This window comes from Artemia franciscana, chromosome 1, assembly GCF_032884065.1.
Source record: "Artemia franciscana chromosome 1, ASM3288406v1, whole genome shotgun sequence".
In the NCBI taxonomy this organism is placed as follows: Eukaryota; Metazoa; Arthropoda; class Branchiopoda; order Anostraca; family Artemiidae; genus Artemia; species Artemia franciscana.
In genome coordinates this window covers 71,159,881-71,182,422 of record NC_088863.1, presented here as the reverse complement: position 1 = coordinate 71,182,422, position 22,542 = coordinate 71,159,881, and the positions used below count along the sequence as shown (strand labels likewise).

The 22,542-nt window shown below is 35.0% G+C and overlaps 1 protein-coding gene across 2 annotated transcripts in view; it reads left to right on the top strand.

Annotated features, from left to right (window-relative positions):
- Nucleotides 1-440: 440 nt before the first annotated feature.
- Nucleotides 441-22,542, top strand: part of LOC136033526 (SEC14-like protein 1) — a 139,721-nt gene continuing 117,619 nt past the window's right edge. For both annotated transcript variants that reach the window (XM_065714275.1, XM_065714272.1), the window contains exons 1-2: nucleotides 441-632; nucleotides 15,968-16,117. In XM_065714275.1, the coding sequence (XP_065570347.1) occupies nucleotides 570-632; nucleotides 15,968-16,117 (213 nt within the window). In that variant the 5' untranslated portion in view covers nucleotides 441-569. The remainder of the gene's footprint in view (nucleotides 633-15,967; nucleotides 16,118-22,542) is intronic.

The window sequence follows — 22,542 nt, the reverse complement described above, 5'->3', positions numbered from 1 at the left end:
TTGTCTTCTTTATGGATTTGACAAGATGTATTGGTTAAAATCATTAGAAAAGTTACAAATTTATGAACTTTTACAATAAAAAAAAAAAAAACAAATACATTTTACCAGAATTCTACAGACAGCAACATCTTTAGATATTTCATATTCGGCCAAAAAGTCATTATTCCATGCGACACAAGATACAACTAAAAGCAATTGTTGGGAATTTTATGTGAGATACACTAATGGGCCAACCCAGCAAATTTAGAAGTTACCATTTCTAAATCGGATGATCATAAAAAGCTCAATACCAAATGACTCCTATTCATGTGGTTATTAAACAAGTGCCAACACTACCTCCACAGCCCTGATGTGGGTAATGAATTTGGCGCAATTTTCTATAGCTGAAAAGTACCATATACAATTGGCTTTACAGTATTTCGTTCAATCAGAGCAGGCAGTGCTGTTACTTTCTCTTTAATTGTGTTGACTATTTACATTGAAAATTTCGATTTCAGGATAGGCTAGTGTAAAAAGTAGAATACCTGTCAGAGAAGCCTGTCCAAATAAACTATACATCATTTTCTAAGATGGTGCAGACTTATCAGTCTCCTGTCAGAGTTTACAAGCACCCATTTGAGCTTATAATGGAGGTAAATAGGCTTGGCAAATTTTATCCCTGATGTAAATTTGTTAATTTTTTTCATTCACTCACTATTCAGATAGCCTAGCTAAGAAATTTAGAAGCTTACCTGTAGAGCTAGATTGGTAACCAATACAGTGAACATAGGCCTACCACATGTCTTTTACGCTATTATTCTTTACAAATATAATAGGTTAATCACTTCAACCACAAATTCCAATTTAAGCAGTTTTTTACCTGGAGCCCAATCTTATTAGGCTATAGATAATTTTGGTACTGATAAAATGTAGTATTATTTTCTCAAAAACAACTAATAACTCATAGGCCTACTTTAATTAGAAATTTGGGTAAAATTCTAGTTAATTGACTTCTTGCTATCTCAGTAAGGGTTTAGGTTAGGAAAATGAAACTTTCAGGAATGAATCTACAGACTAAAGTATATCCTGGGAAGGTATTTTGAAGCAACTACCTCCACTCCTTCTCTGTCTAGAGGGCCCTGACCTTTGATGACCTTTAAAAATATGTGTGTTATAAAAGTGAAACCTTGCAGAATAGATCTTCTGCTTAATTGAAGTACAACAAAATTGTTTTCAGCTTTGTAACTTTGCTCAATTCCATTTTATAAGGTTTTAAAGATATGCAAATACATTTCCTAAATTTTGAAAAAAAAACATTGATATGGCTCAAAATTCTACTCAAATAAAAGAAATTGCATTTTCATAACTAAAGGCAGAGAAAAAACAACTAGTAACTGAAAATTAAGGTAAAATGTTGTTTTGTCAAAATTTCAATAGGTATAGACATGTCATGTAGGCAAATTTCAGGGCCCTCTAAAGGCAGAAAGGAGTGGAGGTGGGTACTTTAAAATACCTTCCCGGGACATACTTTGGCCTGTAGACCTATCCCTGAAAGTTTCATTTTCCTAACCTAAACCCTTTCTGAGATAGCAAAAAGTCAATTAACTAGAATTTTACCAAAATTTGTCATTTTTAAGATCTCAAAAAGTAAAAGCTCAAAAATTTGTGGTCAAAGTGATTATAATATTTGCAAAGAACATAAAAAAAGGCATCAAGTGGTGTTTTCACTTTATTGGTAAGTCAATTTTATGAACTGTGAAAAATTTACCATTAGATTTACATCCTGAATCCAAATATAACATCAGTTCTGTTGGAATTAGCTTTACCCTACCCTAATTTTCTAATATAGCCTATACCCTGAATTGTATATGGGCATGGGATTTTTCTTAAGTCACTTGATTCTCCAAATTCTGACACTTCTGACACTTCTGACATGTCTAGACACTTGGAAATTCATTGCAAAGTTTCATTTCTAGGTACAAAATATGAACCCTAAATTGTACATTAGAGAGGTTAGGGTAAATTTTGTTTCCAGTGTAAAAAGTGTTACAGTTAGAATGCAATCTTGACTCTAAAGGTAGGTCTATGTCTGTTTCTAAGCCCGGTTATTGATAACTCTCCCAAATTTACCAGTTTTTGTCCTTAATTCTAAGAAAACATTCATTTTCATTGCAAATTTAATTTATCCCCTTACCTACTGCTCAAATATATACCCTAAATTGTACAGGCAATTGACCTATGCCCTGAATTTTTCTGAGATGAAAATTTGAATTCTAAATTTGTTGAGATGGTTATCTATCCATTCTATGTAACCTGTAGCATATTAAATTATCTGATTATTATCTGGATCCTATACCTTTAGGACACAAGCTGAATCATTTTCACTGCTACCTCAGAGGAATGAGGACAATCTGCAGCTTTAGGGGTTCTTTAAATACAAAGGCTTAAGGCTTCTTTAAGGACACAAGCTGAATCATTTTCACTGCTACCTCACAGATTGAGGACAATCTGCAGCTTTAGGGCTTCTTTAAGGACTCAAGCTGAATAATTTTCACCACTACCTTATAGGAATGAGGACAATCTGCAGCTTTAGTGCTTCTTTAAATGCAACTCAAAGTGATGGGCTGAGGTATATATCTATTGCCAACAAAAATTAAAATTTAAAGTAATAATTTGAAAAATCAAGCTGGCTTATCTAAGAATCAGTTTCAACAGAAATTGCTATCCCATTCTAATATTCTACCATTCTACTTTTCAACATTCTACCCATCAATCAAATTTTGTCAATCAATCAAATTTAATCCCATCAATCTAATTTGTTAAATTTAGGTGCTCCTCTTCATTGTACTTTGATGACTTTAGTTTCAGAAACTGGAAAGATATATGCTTTTGTTTTTTCAAGCATGATTTTGGTCTCTGGTATCTTGTTGATTACTACATCCAATCCTTTACCAATTAACCAAAAACATATGATGACAGTAGCTCAGACAAGCTTTTACATTTTGAAGATATTTCAAAGTCCATTGAATCATGCTTTAAAATATTTCTTTCCTCATCACAAAGCACAAGGAAGTTGGAGGCAAACACAAAAAATTGTTCCAAGTACAGAGACTCTCCCCTATTTTTATTTTGTTCTTGCTGAATTGCCTTAAAAACTTCTATAGACAAACCATTAGGACCAATTTTCCTAGAATCTTTCAAACCTTATAGGCAAGGAAAATATGCATCATATTGAAGATGCTTTTTTGGATCTTTTTCCTCATTGTTCCATTTTTTCTGCCATTCATTATGAATGTATTTTTGTTAATTGTTTGACCAACTACTTATGTCATCCATATTCTAAAAAATTCTTGAAAAGTTTTTATTTTACTGTATTTTGCTTTTAATTGTAGGTAAGTGTTGTTTGTGTTTGTTGTTGTATTTTTTCCATGTATTTTCTTTGCTTTATATAAAGAAGTGAATTTGCCTTAACTGCAGCCTATGATAGACTCTTAAAAAATAAGTGTTATTGTATATCCCATGGCTTTAAATGGTAAGTAAATCTGTCACTAAAAGTTATATTTCTAAAGAAGAAACACATTCCAAGTTTATAAAATTTGGAAATTGAACAAGGACAAGGGTGTTAATGCTGCTTGAAAGCTCATTATTTTACCCTAGTTTAAGCTGGCAATATAGTTTTGAAAGTCTCATTCACCAAGTTAAACAACTTTTTCAGATTTTTGAACAGGAGGTAAATTCTTATTTTAGTATTTTTTTTACTAGGAAAGGGTATTATTTTTCTTCTGTGGTGCTCAAGTGCAGAGTTTCATGTATTTTAATTTATCCAGAGAAATAGGTGGGGTCCTCCTTATGTCTTTGTAGGTGTCTTTCCTCATTGAAATTTTTGACTTTAGTCATAGACTAGGACAAAGCAAAGTTATTTCTTTTGATTTTCAATCAGTAAAAGGTCAAGTATTACAATCAGGGATTGCTTAGCCAAAATTCACAGGAAAACCTTGTAAACTTTTGTTAAACTGATATTTTCTAAATACCAAGTTTTATTATTGATTTATGGTCCCTGTTTTTTTTTGTCTTTTGCACAAAGTTTACTGAATGGAATGGATAAAAAGTCAAGAGTGTAGTGAGATACCTTCTGGGAAATTTCTAAAAATTATGACTTTAAATTAACACAGTTGCTTATTTAGGATTCATGGAATAATCATTAATTTGAGCTTTTTTTTTAATCTGAACTCAGTAAATATGAATTCTGATTGCTCATTTGTAACAGCAGATGATTGTCAAATAGTAAATGACTAAAAATTTCAGTAGAACCCTTCCTGTAGTAATTTGGGTTAGTATAAACTGCATAATAAGTTTCATTCCTTTAACTAGGAAAAATGATTTATAGGTGGACATATTTCTGGAGCTGTTTCAATGACCTAAATAAGAAAAGAATGTGTTTCCATCTTCAAGCGTCTCTTCCTCCTCTTGTATAGCTTCTAATATTCTTAAAAAATAGGTTTTAACTTTGAAAAGAAAATTCAAAGTTGGTTCAGTAGGCTGCCCCCAAACCAACTTGTTTTCAAAGGCCAAGATTCTAAGGAATCCAACTCTTATGCCCAATGCATTTATTTCTCTTGAGTTACCACAGGTATAGATAGACCTGTCTTTGCAAATTCTTAAAGTTTACAGGTAAGAAAGGAGCAGAGACAGAAGCTTGAAATCAGACTCAATTCTTCTGAGATTCCTCTAAGACTTCATATAGTTTTTCATTAATTCTAAATGCTGGCTTTCATGACATATACTTCAGTTTGTAAATCCAAGAAGTAATCATAGATTAGAAGCATAATTTAATACATAGAGCTTGTCAATAGGCTGTTGTAGTTCACTGGTCTCGGGTTTTTAGGTCTTTATTTTTTTTAGTGAGGTTTTTAACATAGTCTCATTGTTTGATACAAATGTTACTACCCTTATTGTTTATTTCATGTGCTAGGTTTTAGTGTGTATTTGTGTAAACTTTTCCCTTTATTGTTAAATATTCCTGTGTTTCGAATTCCTTAGATGAAATTTTTAGGTGATTCATAATTTAAAAAAAATGTACCTATCTAAATTGGCTTAAAAATCTAGTTATTAATTATTGCTTTTAGAATAATTGTTTGACTAATGTTTTGGTGCCATATTTTTGAATACTATAAAAAGCAAGCCTAATCAGATTGTTTATTGTCATGTTCAGTATGGATTTACATAAACATCATGGCTTATTACAAATTATTTTTAAATTAGGCAAATGTTTCATGAGATTTTAATGATAGTGGTGAAAATATGAATACGCTATGTAAAGAGGTGTTTTTAAGCAGGTCTCATTTTCTTTCATTTTAGTCTTTATTCTTCAGTGGTTTTGACTATGCTACCATCATACTCTGCATCAACTAATCCATTGTTTTAAAATTCTACAACAAATGTTTTTTAAGTTTCCAAAACAATATAAGACAAGCTCCTAAAGTAGGATGCTACCATGGGCTAAATTCTCTTGAACTTTGTCAAAGTATATAATGAATTTAAGAAGGATGTAAAAGGTTAAGATTTGAATTAGTGGCAGCCAGTATTAATAGCAAGGTTGTCAACTGTATTATGCCCTTTTTAAATAATTAAATAAAAAAACAAGTTTTTTTAACTGAAAGTAAGGAGCGACATTAAAACTTAAAACGACCAGAAATTACTTCGTATATGAAAGAGGCTGCATCCTCATCAACGCCTCGCTCTTTACGCTAAAGTTTGACTCTTTCTCTCAATTCTTCTTTTTAAAACAGTAAAAAACTTTAGCGTAAAGAGTGGGGCGTTGATGAGGAAGCAGCCTCTTTCATATACGAAGTAATTTCTGGTCGTTTTAAGTTTTAATGTCGCTCCTTACTTTCAGTAAAAAAAACTTGTTTTTTTTATTTAATTTCTGAACGTTTTTGAATCAATTCATGTTTTGATTTTGGCTCTCCGCAGAGGAATAATTAAAACAAAATTTGCATTTTTTTTTTGGCTAATTGGCTTTCTCATAATTTTGATCGAATGATTTTGAGAAAAAAAGAGCGGGGGAGGAAGCCTAGTTGCCCTCCGATTTTTTGGTTAATTAAAAAGGCAACTGGAGTTTTTAATTTTTTACAAATATTTTTATTAGTAAAAGATTTACGTAACTTATAAATTAGCTTACGTAAAGAACTTTTGTATTCTCATATTTTTATTACATATATGAGGGGGTTCGCCCCCTTGTCAGATCGTCGCTCTTTACACTAAAGCTTAAATTTTGTCCCAATTCATTAAGAATGACCCCAGAATCACAAAAGCCGTAGAATAAATAGTTGAAATTACTAAAAATACTTTAGCGTAAAGAGCGAGGTATTAGGAGGAGGTGAGCCCCTCAAATGGGTAATAATTTCTGTTTGTTTTAAGTTTTAATGCTGCTCCTTACTTCCAGCTGAAAGAACTTTTTCATATTTATTTTTTCATTGTTTTTTTTTTTAAATAATGCTAGTAAATCCTGCGCTCCCTTCATGGAGATTTTCTTCCCCCATGACAAATTATTGATGGAAAATTCCCCCAGCATATCCCCCTCTTCTCAACCCCTCCCCAACCAAAAAAATCCTCCTGAAAACGCCTGTACACTTCCCAATAACCATTTACAAGTTTGTAACTTGTTGCCCCTCCCACGGGGACTGTGGGGGAGTAAGTCGTCCCCAAAGACATAGTTATAAGGTTTTTTGACTACGCTGAATAAAATGGCTATCTCAGAATTTTGATCCGTTGACTTTGGTAAAATAATTAGCGTGGGAGGGGGCCTAGGTGCCCTCCAATTTTTTTGGTCACTTAAAAAGGGCACTAAAACTTTTCATTTCCGTTAGAATGAGCCCTCTTGCAACATTCTAGGACAACTGGGTCGATACGATCACCCCTGGGAAAAAAAACAAATAAACACACATCCGTGATCTGCCTTCTGGCAAAAAATGCAAAATTCCACATTTTTGTAGATAGGAGCTTAAAACTTCTACAGTAGTGTTCTCTGATACGCTGAATCTGATGGTGTGATTTTCGTCAAGATTCTATGACTTCTAGGGGGCGTTCCCCTCCCTATTTTCTAAAGTAACGCAAATTTTCTCAGGCTCGTAACTTTTGATGGGTAAGACTAAACTTGATGAAACTTATATATTTAAAATCAGCAATAAAATGCGATTCTTTTGATGTAGGTATTGGTATCAAAATTCCATTTTTTAGAGTTTTGGTTACTATTGAGCCGGGTCGCTCCTTACTACAGTTCGTTACCACGAACTGTTTGATGCGGCAAGATCAAATGACTTTCACCCTAACCTTATAATAGTAAACTGACATCCTATTAAAATTTAAGCCCAAGCAGAGAAATAGCTATTTCTAATTTTGGAACCAAGGTGCAAACTCAACAACCCTCCCTCTTTTTCATTCATACATTTTAAATAAGCTGATTATAATATTTAATCATTGATTTAAGTAAGAAGCAAATTTCGAGCTTCTAGTCAGTGCTGTATTATGCCTTTCCTAAATAATTTGTTACATAGTCTAAGATCAAATGACTTTCACCCTAACCTTATAATTCTGTAATGAAACTCACTCAATGAGAAAGTAGTTACATTAGCCACTGTTGTAGGGTTCAAACAAAACATCAACGAAGACTGGTTAACCAAATCACTGGTTGTTAGAGTAGGACATGTTGATGAAAATGCTAGAATTCAGCTACAGAAAGATTCTGTAGCTGAACCGAAATATTTGTATAAGGGGCCCACTTATGAAAATCTTTCAAAATGGTAGTCAGCAAAATTACTTTTACCCTTATTTTATGGAGGGGACCTGGTGTATTCTCTCTCCATAGAAAAATTTCCCCAGATGCCTAAAAGAGCTCATTTCAATGCCCAAATTTTGCAACACTCCATGAGCCTTCAGGTGAATATAGAAAGCAGTATGGGGCATGATAGGAACTTGTCTCTTGTCACTCTTCATTTAGACTAGGCCCAAATGAGGGTGCTGCAAGATAATATCTTGCTTCTTATTGCAGATTAAATAAAAAATCAACTGAAAGTAAGGAGGAACATAGAAACTTAAAATGAACAGAAATTAATAGGTATATAAGGGGGTCCCCCTTCCTCAACACCTCGCTCTTCATGCTAAAGTTTTATTCCCCTTTTAAAAGGTTACTTTTTGTTCTAATTAAATGACCCTTGTGCTTCAGGAGTCGTTTTTAAAGAATTTGGGCAGAATTTAAACTTTAGTGTAAAAAACAAGGCATTGAAGAGAGGCAACCCCCTCATATACCTAATAATTTCTGTTTATTTTAAGCTTTAATGTTGCTCTTTACTTTCAGTTGAAAAAATTTGTTTTTTATTTAATTTCTGATCGTTTTTTAATAGCGCTATGAAATTTAGCCCCACCTCCATGGAAAAATCCCTCTTCCCATGGAAATATCCTCTGGAGAATTCAATCCCGGTGAAAATTTTCCCTGGACAATTACCCTTAACACCTCCATGCATAAAATTTAGTCACTAAGGAGAAAGCAAGACAAAGAAATTTTGTATGGGAATTTGGCAAATTCCCCCAGTATACAATTTCCCCTGAAAAGTTCACTCCCGGGAAACTTGGAAATTTCTCCCATGTAAAGTCCCTCCTGCTGAAAATTCGTCGTCCCCACCCAAAAAATATATGCATAAATCCCAATAACAAATACTATATGAAAACAATGGACAAATTTTATATCCTAATAACCTTCCCTCATGGATTGTGGAGGGTCATGTTATCTCCAAAGACATGGTTATTAGGTCTTTCAACGATGCTGAAGAAAATAGCAATCTCAGAATTTTTATTGGAAGATTTTGGAAAAAGTGGCGTTGGCGGGGGGTCTAGTTGCGCTCCAATCTTGTAGTCACTTAAAATAGGCACCAGAACTTTTAATTTCCGATAGAATGAGCTCTCTCCCGATTTTCTAGGCCCACTGGGTTGATACAATCACCCCTGGAAAAAAACCAAATAAACATGCGTCTGTGATCTTTCTTTTCGAAAAAAAAAATTCCACCTTTTTGCTGGTAGAAGCTTGAAACCTCCACAGTATGGTTCTCTGATATTCTGAGTCTGATGGTGCAATTTTTCTTTAAAATTCTATGACTTTTAGGGGGGGGGGTTATTACACCCTTTTTTCCAAAATCAGGCAAATTTTGTCAAGATTGTAACTTCTGATGGTAAGACTAAACCTAATAAAAATGTGATCTTTCTTTTCGAAAAAAATACAAAATTCCACCTTTTTGCTGGTAGAAGCTTGAAACCTCCACAGTATGGTTTTCTGATATTCTGAGTCTAATGGTGCAATTTTTCTTTTAAATTCTATGACTTTTAGGGGGGGGGGGTATTACACCCTTTTTTCAAAAATCAGGCAAATTTTGTCAAGATTGTAACTTCTGGTGGTAAGACTAAACCTAATAGAATTTATACATTTAAAATCGGCATAAAAATTCAATTCTTTTGCTTTATCTATTGGTGTCAAAATTCTGTTTTTTAGAGTTTCGATTACTATCGAGCCGGGTTGCTTCTTAGCTACAGTTCATTACCCTGAACTGTTTGAAAATATTTTCGACATTTGCTTTAAAGCTTCGTTTAATTAATCTCATTCAGTGTATATAAACATTAGAATGGCTTTCAATAGGGATTGCAATGACTTCAGTCATGTAGAAGATAAAAAATCAACATAATTGCCAATCATATGAACAGTAATATCCCTCTGTGTCTACTTGTACTTTATAGTAAAAATGTTAATAAGAATTTATTCAACAAAACTGAAAATTTTGACTGAATCTTCAAATTTTGTTCTCAATTTTAATTACAATCCAACACTTTAGTTCTTAAACAGAACAAAACTGAAAAGCGGGATACCATCATTCAATTCATAGTTATTGATCTATAGTATGCAGTTCAATAGCAAGAAATCAGGGGATTATGGGGCTGGTTCAACCCATAGCTTAGTTAGACCTGGGTGTGAATAAAAAAAAACGATTAGAAATTAAATAAAAAAAATGTACATCAATTAGCTTCAGAATTGTTACATTTGAAAGTTTTTTCAACTAAAAGTAAGGAGCACTATTAAAACTTGAATCAAGCAGAAATTATTCTGTATGAAGGGGACTTTCCCCTCCTCAGTCCCTCTCTCTTTCAAACAGTTCGTGGCAACAAACTGAAGTAAGGAGCGACCCGGCTCAATAGTAACCGAAACTCTAAAAAATTGAACTTTGATACCAATAGTTACATCAAAAGAATTGTATTTTAATGCTGATTTTAAATATATTAGTTTCATCATGTTTAGTCTTACCCATCAAGAGTTACGAGCCTGAGAAAATTTGCCTTATTTTAGAAAATAGGAGGGAACACCCCCTAAAAGTCATAGAATCTTAAAGAAAATCACACCATTGCACTCAGTGTATCAGAAAACCCCACTGTAGAAGTTTCAAGCTCCTATTTACAAAAATGTTATTGGTATTTTTTTTTTTGCTAGAAGACTGATCATGGGCGCGTGTTTATTTTTTTTTTTTTTTTTTCCAGGGGTGATCGCATCGACCCAGTGGTCCTAGCATGTTGCAAGACGGCTCATTCTAACGGGAAATAAAAGTTATATTGCTCTTTTTAAGTGACCAAAAAAATTGGAGGGCAGCTAGGCCCCCTCCCACGCTCATTTTTTCCCCAATGTCACTGGATCAAAATTCTGAGATAACCATTTTATTCACCATAGTCGAAAAACCTAATAACTATGTCTTTGGGGACGACTTACTCTCCCACAGTCTCCTTGGGAGGGGCTACAAGCTACAAACTTTGACCAGTGTTTACATATAGCAATTGTTATTGGGAAGTGTACAGACGTTTTCAGGGGATTTTTTTGGGGTTTGGGGGAAGAAGTTGAGGGGGGTTACGCGAGAGGATCTTTCTATGGAGGAATTTGAGATGGGGGAAGAGAATTTCAATGAAGGGAGCGCAGGATTTTCTAGCATTATTTAAAAAAATTAAAAAATAAATACGAAAAGTTTTTTCAACTGAAAGCAGGGCGCAGCATTAAAACTTAAAACGAACAGAAAATATTACGTATATAAGGAATTCACCTCCTCGTAATACCTCGCTCTTTACGCTAAAGTATTTCTAGTAATCTCAACTATTTATTCTACGGCCTTTGTGATTCAAGGGTCATTCTTAAGGAATTGGGACAAAATTTAAGCTTTAGTGTAAAGAGCGAGGCATTGACGAGGGGGTAAACCCCCTCATATACGCAATAATAACATACGAATATAGAAGTTCGTTACGTAAGATAATTTGTAAGTTATGTATATTTTTACTAATGAAAACGTACGTAAAAAATTGAAAGTTTTAGTTGCCTTTTTAAGTAATCAAAAAATTAGAGGGCAGCCAGGCCTCCTCCCCCTCCTGTTTCTCAAAATCTTCCGATTAAAACTATGTGAAAGCCATTTAGACAAAAAAAAAAATAAATATCCAAATTTCGTTTTAATTATCAAACAGTTCGTGGTAACGAACTGTAGTAAGGAGCGACCCGGCTCAATAGTAACCAAAACTCTAAAAAATTGAATTTTGATATCAATAGCTACATCAAAAGAATCGCATTTTCATGCTGATTTTAAATATATAAGTTTCATCAAGTTTAGTCTTATCAATCAAAAGTTACGAGCCTGAGAAAATTTGCCTTATTTAGGATAATAGGGGGAAACACCCCCTAAAAGTCGTAGGGGACAAATGGATTGTCCCCTCCGCAATCCCTCGCTCTTTACGCTAAAGTTTGACTCTTTGCCACAATTCTGCTTTTTAAAACAATTAAAAGCTTTAGCGTAAGGAGCGAGGGATTGCGGAGGGGACAATCCATTTCATATACGGAGTAATTTCTGTTCGTTTTAATGTCGCTCCTTACTTTCAGTTAAAAAAACTTGTTTTTTTTACGTAATATATGTGCAGAGCCAAAATCAAAACATGCATTAATTCAAAAATGTTCAGAAATTGAATATAATTTTTTCTTTTTAAACTGAAAGTAAGGAGTGACATTAAAACTTAAAACGAACAGAAATTACTCCGTATATGTATGGGGATTTTCCTCCCCAACGCCCCGCATTTTACGCTAAAGTTTTTTACTGTTTTAAAAAATAGAGTTAAGAGAAAGAGTCAAACTTTAGCGCAAAGAGCGGGGCGTTGAGGAGGAAAATCCCCTTACATATACAAAGTAATTTGTGTTCGTTTTAAGTTTTAATGTCGCTCCTTACTTTCAGTTAAAATGAACTTGTTGTTTTTTTTATTTAATAAAAAAAATATTTTTTTTTTATTTAATAAAAAAATTGTTTGGTTATTTTTAGTAAGGAGCTCTGTTAACTTTAAATTTGTTTGCATCAAGCAGTTCGTGGTAGCGAACTGTAGTAAGGAGCGACCCGGCTTAATAAAAAGAAACTCTAAAATTAAACGAAACTCTAAAAAACGGAATTTATATACTAAAAGATGCATCAAAAGAATCGGATTTTTATGTTGAGTTTAAATATATAAGTTTCATCAAATTTAGTCTTTGTCATCAAAAGTTACGAGCCTGAAAAAATTCGCCTTATTTTGGAAAATAGGGGGAAACAACCCTTCAACTGAAAGTAAGGAGCAGCATTAAAACTTAAACGAACAGAGATTGTTACGCATATGAGGGGTTCATCTCCAAAATACCTTGCTCTTTAGGCTAAAGTATTTTTATTAATTTCAACTATTTATTCTACGACCTTTCTGATTCAGGGGTCATTCTTAAGGAGTTGGGACAAAATTTACGCTTTAGTGTAAAGTGCGTGGTATTAACGAGGGGACAAACCCCCTAAAGTTTTTTACTGTTTAATAAAGTAGAATTGAGAGAAAGAGTCAAACTTTAGCGTAAAGAGCGGGGCGTTGCGAAGGGAACGGCCCCTTTCATACACGGAGTAATTTCTGTTCGTTTTAAGTTTTAATGTCGCTCCTTACTTTCAGTTAAAAAACTAGATTTTTTTATTTAATCTGAATTAGAGTCTGACTCAATGCTATTTAAATTACAAAAAGAAATATCTCTTTAAGCTACTATTTAAGGATTTTTCTCCCTTCAAACAACATGGATTTAAAGTCTGACTTTATATAATTCAAATTTAAGTAAAAAATGCACCTCGAAGATAGTTCAGAGGGGGAATCCTTCCCCCTCTGAAATGTAAACCTAGCGGGTGCATTCTCAACATAAACACTTCGTGGACGCAATCATAAGGGATGAGCTGGTACCATGCACTTTAGTTATGGGCACCAAACCAAGTCCACAGGAATGAAAAAAAGAACCCTTTAAAGGCCCTTTTAGTGGTATCATGTACAATAGTTATCGACACCAGACCAATGCCTTGGTAAATTAAAAAAGACAAAAAAAAACTTAAAGATACTTACATCATTTTTTTGGAATAAGGAGTTCTGTCAATTTTAAATTTGCTTGTTTCCAAGATAGAGTTTGAATCTATGTTGTTAAATAAAAAAAAAGAAAAAAAAAGAAAATACGGACATGCCTCTTATGTTTGGACGGGAAAACCTTCTGATATACACGCCTAGTAGATGCCTTCTTGGCCGAAAGGTGTGAACTGGTTCTGTGTACTATAGTTGTCTCCAGGGGCGTCGCATATGGGTGGGGGAGGGAGGACGCCTCAAATATTCTAAGTCAGTCGTTAAAAAATTTGAGACAGTAAAATGTTGATTTGAAGTATCACATTTTTACTGATAATTTGTTTGTTTTTTAGTATAAATAAGCCAATGGAATTATATAATGTAAAACTAATGCAAAAATATTAGCCTCATCAAATACCAAAAATAAAGCAATTTTTACAGCGATATCATTCAAGTTAGTCGGTAAAAATAACTCAACCCCTCAAACACAGTAAAAAGAATTACAGGAGATTAAAATGTAAAATAGCTGCTAAAGGACATGGCCGTCACGTATGAGATTGGGAGGGGGATGTACCCTCAGATTTTTTTGGTCACTCGGTAAAAAGAAGTCGGTTAAATCGTGGCGCTTCGTGCCACGTTTTTTCCGACGTCACTAAAATTCTTTGTCCGGTTCAATTAAGACCACGAAAATACTTACGTGTCACCTACAGAAATTTCGAACTTGGTCAGTAAACGGAGCACTTTTACCGACTCCTGCCGTAATTTTACAAATGGTGCCACAATTTTCCACATGGTTAAGGAAACAGCATTAAAATAGTGACATGAAATGTACCGAAATCTGAGTTTCATTTGGTAAATACAGTGGTTTTACTGACTCGTACTGTGATTTTACATATTGTATTCGAAACGGACATAGCTTTTCCCGGTGTAATGTTTTAAATGTTGGTCAGATTCGTGACTACCAGGCATCAATTTTTGTGTTCCAGAGCATGAAACATATATGCCCTGAGTATTTTCATGATTATATTTCCATGAATCAGGAGCACTATAATTATGATACAAGAAATTCACAACTTTTAAGTCATAAAAAAAGAAATACAGTCAGATCATCATATGTGGTGCATAACCTGGGGCCTTCTGTTTGGAATAGTCTGCCGGTTAGCATCAGGCAGTCTGTCACTTAATATGGGTTTAAAAATAAATTGAAAACATTTTTTTTAACTAATAGATTTTGAGGGGTGGGAGGTTTTTGATGTCTTTTTTCGCAAGTTTCTTGGAGTGGGGTGGGGGATGAAACCGGTAAATAATATTTAATGGGATTATTTTGTTGCATTGTGTTCATGTGTATGTGTTGTTGTTTTTTCTTTTCTATAAGATAGGCTAGGTGGATATTCATGAGATGTTATGTTTAGACATTTATTTATAAGATATAAATCATACTATGAATTTGCAGCACAAGTCCTTTGGACTTTCTTTTTGCTGCAATAATTTATTAGTGTTGTCATTTTTATTTATGTTTATATTGTGGATAAAAATAAAACCTACCTACCTATGCTAATGTTTGACAAAAACAGTTGAAAAAAATAACCAGCCAGTCGGTAAAATCTCTTGCTCTCCCTCCAAACATTTTGGTTAGTAACTACCCTGGTAAAGGATAATCTAAACCCTATTTTCCGTCTACATTTTTGAATATAGGTAAAAATTCCAAAATTTCTTCTTTTCTTTGTTGTTTTGTATTTATCAGACTTTCTTTTTTCATACTCGATCTTTTATATGGGAATACGTTTTTTTTTGGAGGGAGAGAGGTAGACTTACCAGGAAAACACTCCTAGTATCACTTTATGGTGCCATTATGGAACATATTCAATGAGAAATCAGTTATATCAACAACTATCGAAGTATTCAAACAAAACACCAATGAAGACAAGTTGACCAACCCCCTGTAACTAGAACAGGATATGCTGATTTAAACATCTGTATCTTCATACTAACAACTAACAGGAGTATCTTGTTGATGGCAATTACAATGAAAAATAATATTGGAGAGGCAAATATAGAAGTTTAAGCTATCAAATGAAATGAGTTAGTATGGGCAATGGAAACCGTAAAGGAAGGGCGAGATTCAAAAGAAATGACCTGGTTTTAGATCCTAATACTTTGATCTATCTTAATAGTAATTCATTTTCCTAAAAGTTTTAATTGTGGGGGGGGGGAACTCTGTTTATCATGCTTTATCAGAATTGAAAATGATACTTGAGAAGTTATTAAAAGCTGGATTGGATTTGATTAATGTATTTGTAGTGTGTGTCCAATCCAAGAACCTAACTTTGCTCTTAGCAATCGTGCCTTCTTTTAGATCATGTTTATGAACATTTTTGGCTCCAAGCCTTAAAAGGGGAAATCAATTTGTTATTGGGGGTGTATGTCACAATTTTTCTTATTTTAGAGGAAGGGACTGTTTTGACCAATCAAGGGGGAGAGAGAATTCTAATAATCAGCAGTGTCCATAGTATGTACAGGTATGAGTGTAGTAACTCTTTTCTAGGCTTATCAAAGACGATTCCCAACGACACATTTGATGCCTATCTTGGTAAGCTCTGAAATAGTCAACGAAACATTAAGTGAAGATAAAGCCCAACACGTCGTGGAAAGACTTTGTAAATTGGGATTTGATGTTCCATATCTTTTGAAAAAGGTGCATTTTACTCTTCATTTTATCTTGCCTGATTATAATTGAGTAATGTGTGTGATATATTTCCTGAAAAAAAAAGTTGCGTATATAGGAAATTTGACACGCAGCTCATTAGAGCCCTACTCGGTAGTGGTGCTGTTTGGGCCAAATTTTGGGGTAGGAAAGAACCACATCTGGCTCAGACCACTGTTGTTTTGCTTCGTGTCATGTAAGTAAAAAGGTACGGATTTGGCAGCACATCAATAAAATGTTCTAAGTAAAATGTATTTTGTTACCCATGTTTTACCTGTACTGTAACTAATTATGGAACACATTGATCTTTGAGATTCATTATTTTAGCAAAGATTAATTTCAAAGCAGTGAAGAGAAACTTCAATCAAAAGTGTAAAGTTCAATCAGACTGTAGGGCTGGCCTTCCTCAGCAAGCAACTTTCTGTCATAAGTCAAAAATACGTCCTTGAATGTAACCTTTATTGTTATGATGAGGTTTGGTATCTGTTCTCCTTCAGGAGAACTCTTCCAGATAAGATATATTTATAAGAGGGAAAAACACAAGAAAAGCAAAAAATAATATCGCACTGAGATGACGACGAGAACTGCCAAGGTTTCGTCTTTGCAAAATTGTCAGGAAGCTACCTGTAATCCGAAGTTTTGCCAAACTTTCTTCTGCAAATATCAGAAGAAGATGACTGAGACAACCATATCCTGCTTTTAACTACAAACATGTTTTTACTTGCTCTAAGCTTGAAAACAAGGTTAGTTTTTTGGAGCTTGAATCCAAGCCTTACAGTGTGCCAAGCACTGGCAGGTTTCTGTGCACCTTCTGTCAAAATCGGCTGGTAAACGGTTGAAGGTTTGAAGTACTCTCACGACGTTTCGTCCGCCAGAGTTACAGTCCATTTGTCAGATTTACTGGGGTTCTTTCCTACCGTAAAATATGTCACAAATCGTTTCAGGTGCTATATGATCTTTAAAGTTCCTTAAGGTCGTCCTTTCTGATAAACAAAGAAGCGTCCAGTCTTGGGTTCATTCATGTCAGGTATTTAATTTTACAGACTCTGTTACAGACTCTTCTGCCTTCTGAAATAGCAGTAGAAGTGAAATGTATGACTGAAGGAGAGGGAGTTCGGGTCTGAATCAGGATACGCGATTTCGGAAAACCAAGTCAACAGCCAGGAATTTTAGGAGAGCAAGTCCATCGCCTGCACAATTGCTTTTATATAAGGTATTTGGAAGATAATCATGTTAAATTCTATAATCTTTTGGAGCCTAATTGCTTTTTTCAGTGCTTCAGTGTCATCGATCTTACTTACAGATAACTGTACCTATAATGCATTCATAATCGAGTCTGTAGTTAAGACCTTTGTGTGGCAGCACCCGTCCCAGCTACATGACTGGCAGTTCGGCAGCCTTCTGAATCTCAAAAAACAACTGATTCCAATCGTTGCTGTTCATAATGAATGAGTATAGAGTCTGCAATAATGAGAAACAGAACTAACAGTGCCGATAGATTCAATACAGTTCATATTACCCAAATTTAGCCCATATGCATGGCAATGAATACAGACTGTCTGTGGCAGATTTGTGGGCAAAGTGGCTTCAATGTATTTTTTTTCACCAGACCACATTGGATGGAAATAGTTAATATAGAACCTTTGGAAAGGGCTCATTTGGTTGGAAATTGGAAGTTCTAGTCCCTTTTTTAAGAGTCTAAACAACAAACCCTTCTCCTCGTCTCTTTCTGCTGGTCTTCTCCCAAAGACATCAAACCAACATTTTGGGATAGCCTCTTTGTTCAAAATTGTTGAAAGGTCCAATAACTTTGCCACCAGGACGAAATGACTCCCACAGCCTCTAGGGAAGGACTGTATGTCATGCAAGTTGCCCCTTGTTCACTTGTAGGATTTGTTATTGGGAAATGGGTACATGTTTGATCCTTGACCAGAGGCAACGCTATAGCTTTACCTATAGTAAAGAGTCATAAGACTTTAGTGTATTATGATTTATTGCTATTTTTTCCCAGGCGCACGTCATATGGAAGGGTTAGTCTTATAAACTGTGGAGGGGGCTCATCTGATTGCAAGTTGAAAGTTCTAGTGCCCTTTTTTAGAGTAAAAAGTGATCGGAGGGCGACCAGCCACCCCCCCCCCCTCCACACACACACACACTTATATCCAAATGTATTCAATAAAAAATTAGAGATAGTGATTTTGTTCAAAATTATCTGAAGGTCAAATGTTCATACCCCCGGAGTTGATCCCCCTCAGCCCTTGGGTCAGGGGCTGTGAGTTATGGAGATTGCCATTGTTAACTTATAAGTTTTTATGGAAAGGGTAGTCGTATAAGCTTCGGAGATGGCACTTTTATTCAAAACATCCTGGATGTTCCAAGATCTTAGAGGGTTAGGGTGAAACTTTAAGGAAATCGTGAGAGGAACACCAAACACAATCAAAACACACGTTGTCCTTGCTGGTTATGAAAAAGGAGTATCAGCAATATCGACTGAAAGGCTGATGGTATTAAATTGAAACTTTCAAGGCATATAGAAGGGATTACGAAGTGAGATTAGGGGGCAACCACCCCCTTCTTGCCCTATTTATGTGACCCATCTCCTCAAAAATAATTGAAATTTTGCAATTTTCATTTTGTTCAAAAGGTCTCGAAGCTATGTTTCCAGGGATGCCATTCCCCCTGCAGCCCCGGGGCATGGACTGTAATTTATGCAACTTTTCCATTTTTTACATGCAAGATTTATCCTTAAGAAAAGAGGAAAGTTTTGTTTCTGGATTTATCTGAAAACACTAAGGGTTTTGAGGCGAAACTTCGGAGAATGTTGAGGGGTATCTTAAACTAAATGAGAAGGCACTATTTGTATCCAGATTATCTAAAAGGCGGATCTGCAATATCGTAAGAATTGCTGAGGGGATTGAGCTGAAACGTCCAGGATATGTTAAGGGAGATTTTTCAAGTGGTTGGATGTCTGGGAGCACCTCTCTCCTGGCCTCTTTAGGTGCCCTCTCCAGAAAATTTGGTCAAAATTTTGAAATAGCCATCATGTTAAAATAGTTTAAAGGTCAAATGACTATGGTTATGAGGATTGAATAACCATCCAAAGCTTTGGAGAGGCATGCTAAGTACAAACAAGCATGCTATGTGAATGTTTGTTTTCAAAAAGGCATATCAGCAATATCCAAGGAATGGCTGAGGGTTTCAACTTTGAACTTACTGGGTATTTTCAGGGGATTTTGAAAAGTGACTGGAGGGCTACAGTCTCCCTCCCCTTTACCCTTGTTAATACCCTTTTATCCCAGCACTGATAAAAAATATGGAAAAAGTGATTTTGTTTACAGTAGACGAAAGGTCTAGTCTACTAGACCTTTTGTCTAACAGATGCCAGAGTTATTGCACTGCAATACCTCTGGCATCTTAATACCTGTGGAGGGATGCACTGCCCACCCCTAAGCCCCTAGAATAAGATTGTAAGTTATAGATTTTACTCATTTGATTACAGGATTTATCGTTAGGAAGAGAGGAAATGTTTAATTCTGAGTGTGATGGAAAAGATTATATGTATTAAGACAAAGCTTCAGAGGATGCTGGGTGGCAGTCTCAACTAGTCAAAAGTTACTATGGGCATCCGGTTTTTCCAAAAAAATCTACAATATTTCAAGAACGGCCCAGGGTATTGAGTCTAAACTTTCAAGATGAGCAGGATGTGAAAAATGGTCGGAGGGCAACCAGCTCCCTTCCCATGATTTTTTGTTTAGCTGTAATCTGCCCCATAACACGTGATCAAAATTTTGGATTAGCCATCTTGTTCGAAACAATCGAAAAGTCAACTCTGCTTCTGGGGATGACAAAGCCCTTCACAGCCCTTGGGTCAAGAGTTTTACATTATATAAGTTGCGCATTGTTTAGAAATATGGTTCGTTATTGGAAAAAGGGGGCATATTTGATCCTGAGTCTCCAAAAAGGCTAAGGGTAATTAACTTTCGTGAATGTTGAGGAGGATGTCAAACAAAATCAAAGCACGGAGAGCTGTCAGGTATACAGGAGAGCTGTTAAAATGGTACATTAGCAGTATCTAAGGAACGGTTAAAGGTATTAAGTTGGAACTATAAAATCATGTTGAGAGGAAAGTTGAAAAGGAAAGGAGGGCAACCAGTCCCCCTTCTTGTTAATCTATTAGATTCTCCCATTTACACTGAAAAATCTTGAAAAAAATATGTTGTTCCAAATATTTACAAGGTCTAAAGCTATGCTTCTGGAGATGCTAAGCCACCACAGCTGTCGGAGCAATGATTTTGAATTAGACAATTTGCCCATTTTTAACATTCAGGAGTTATCATTGGGAAAGGGAGGGATGTTTGATCCTATGTGTGTATGAAAAGACCGAGAGTTTTTTTGGGGAAATTTTGAGGAATACTGAAGGGCATGTTGAGCTAAATCAAAAGACATTACCTGCATCCAAGTTATCCAGTAGGCCTATCTGCAATAAATTAGGAACGGATAAGGGCATTAACTTGAAACTTTCAGAGCCACTACTGCTGCTTCAACTGCAATTGGGACTGGTTGTTACTGCGACAGCGACTATTTTCGACTGTGACTGCTTGTGACTGGTACTACATGTACTTGTGTCTACTGTCAGGGAATTTTAGGGGATATTGAGCAAGATCAAAACACACTATGTGCATGCTGATTGTCAAAAGGACGCATCAGCAATATCTCAGAAATGGTTATGGGCACTGATTTAAAACTGTAAGTGGATGTTGAATAGTGCTTGAGCCTTCAGGGAATGCTGAGGGGGATGTTGGATGAATCGGGAGACACTATGTGCATCCAGGTTATCAAAAGGGTAAATCTCCAACATTTTAGGAGCGGCTATGGTTCAGAATATTCAATCAAACGATACTATGTATATTTCGGTTGTCAGAAGGGCAACTCTGATATGTCCCAGAAACTGGATTTTGCATTTAGTTGAAACTTTCAGTGAATCTTAAGGAGGAGGGCATGTTGAAATATATCAAAAGCCATTAATTATAACTATTAAATTTGAACCTGATATTTTAATTCTTACGTCATAGACATGAAAAATGGAAGAAATACTGTATTAAACAAACTTTAATGCTTTTTTGTGATCTTTTTGTTTCTGTTTGTTTCGGGTTTTATCTATTCTTTAATAATAATTTCTAGTCATTTTGAGTAAATTAACCAATTATAAGAAGTTATTTCTGCTGTTCTTAAGTCTAATATGACTCTTTACTTTTCTTTGAAAAACTTCCTTTTCGGAAAGATCGTCTTGAATTAAGCTCTAAAAAGGCTAAGGTTGTTAAGCTGAAACTTAGAATTAGGAAAGTTTAGAAAGTTGTATCAGAGATTATTTTCTATAGTTAATTTTGTGTGTCTAGGGTTGAGTGTATACATAGCGTTGACTGTGTACTCACCCATGCCTCTATTTAGGGATGTCTTCTTATTTAAGTTTTGTTTGGTTCATTTGACACATTCAACCCTAAGTACTCAGAATTAATTATGGAAAATAACTTAAAAGAAATCTGCTCCCAAAAGAAATAGAAGATTAGCATTACCAAAAGCTAATATCAAACAGTTCGTGGTAACGAACTTTCAAACAGTTCGTGGTAACGAACTTTACAGTAAGGAGCAATGCGGCTCAATAGTAAACGAAACGCTTAGAAACAGAGTCTTGATAACAATAGATACAACAAATGAATCGAATTTTGATGCTTATTCAAAATATTTAAAATCCGTCGAATTTAATGTTACACTTCTAAAGTTAATAACCTGAGAAAATTTGCCAAATTTTCGAAAAATAGGAGAAAACCTCCCCAAAAGATCAAGCGATATTACTGAAAATGACACCATCAGATTCAGAATATCAGAGATCCCTAGCGAAAAGGTTTAAAGCTCCTATGAACAAAAATGAGGAATTTTGCTTTTTTGCCAGAAGAAAGATCAGAGAAGCGTGTTTATTTATTTTTTTATTTGTTTGCTTATTTTTTTTCTAGGGGTGATCGTATTGAACCAGTGTTCGTAGAAGATCAGGAGAGGGCTCATTTGATCAAATCAAAAGTGATAGTGCCCTTTTTAAGTGACCAAAATTATTGGAGGACAGCTAAACCCCCTCCCATGCTCATTTTTCCTCAAATTTCCCGATCGAAATTTTAAGATAGCCATTTTTTTCTGCATAATCGAAAAATCTAATAACAATGTCTTTCAGGATGACTTGACACCCCACAGTCCCCGATGGAAAGTCTGCAAGCTATGAACTTTGCCCATTGTTTACATATAGTATTGGTTATTCGGAAGTATACAGACATTTTTCTGGGGGGGTATTTCCGGTGGAAGGAGGGGGATTTTTTGGGAGGATCTCCATGGAGGAATATTTCATAGAGGAAAGAAATTTTCTATTG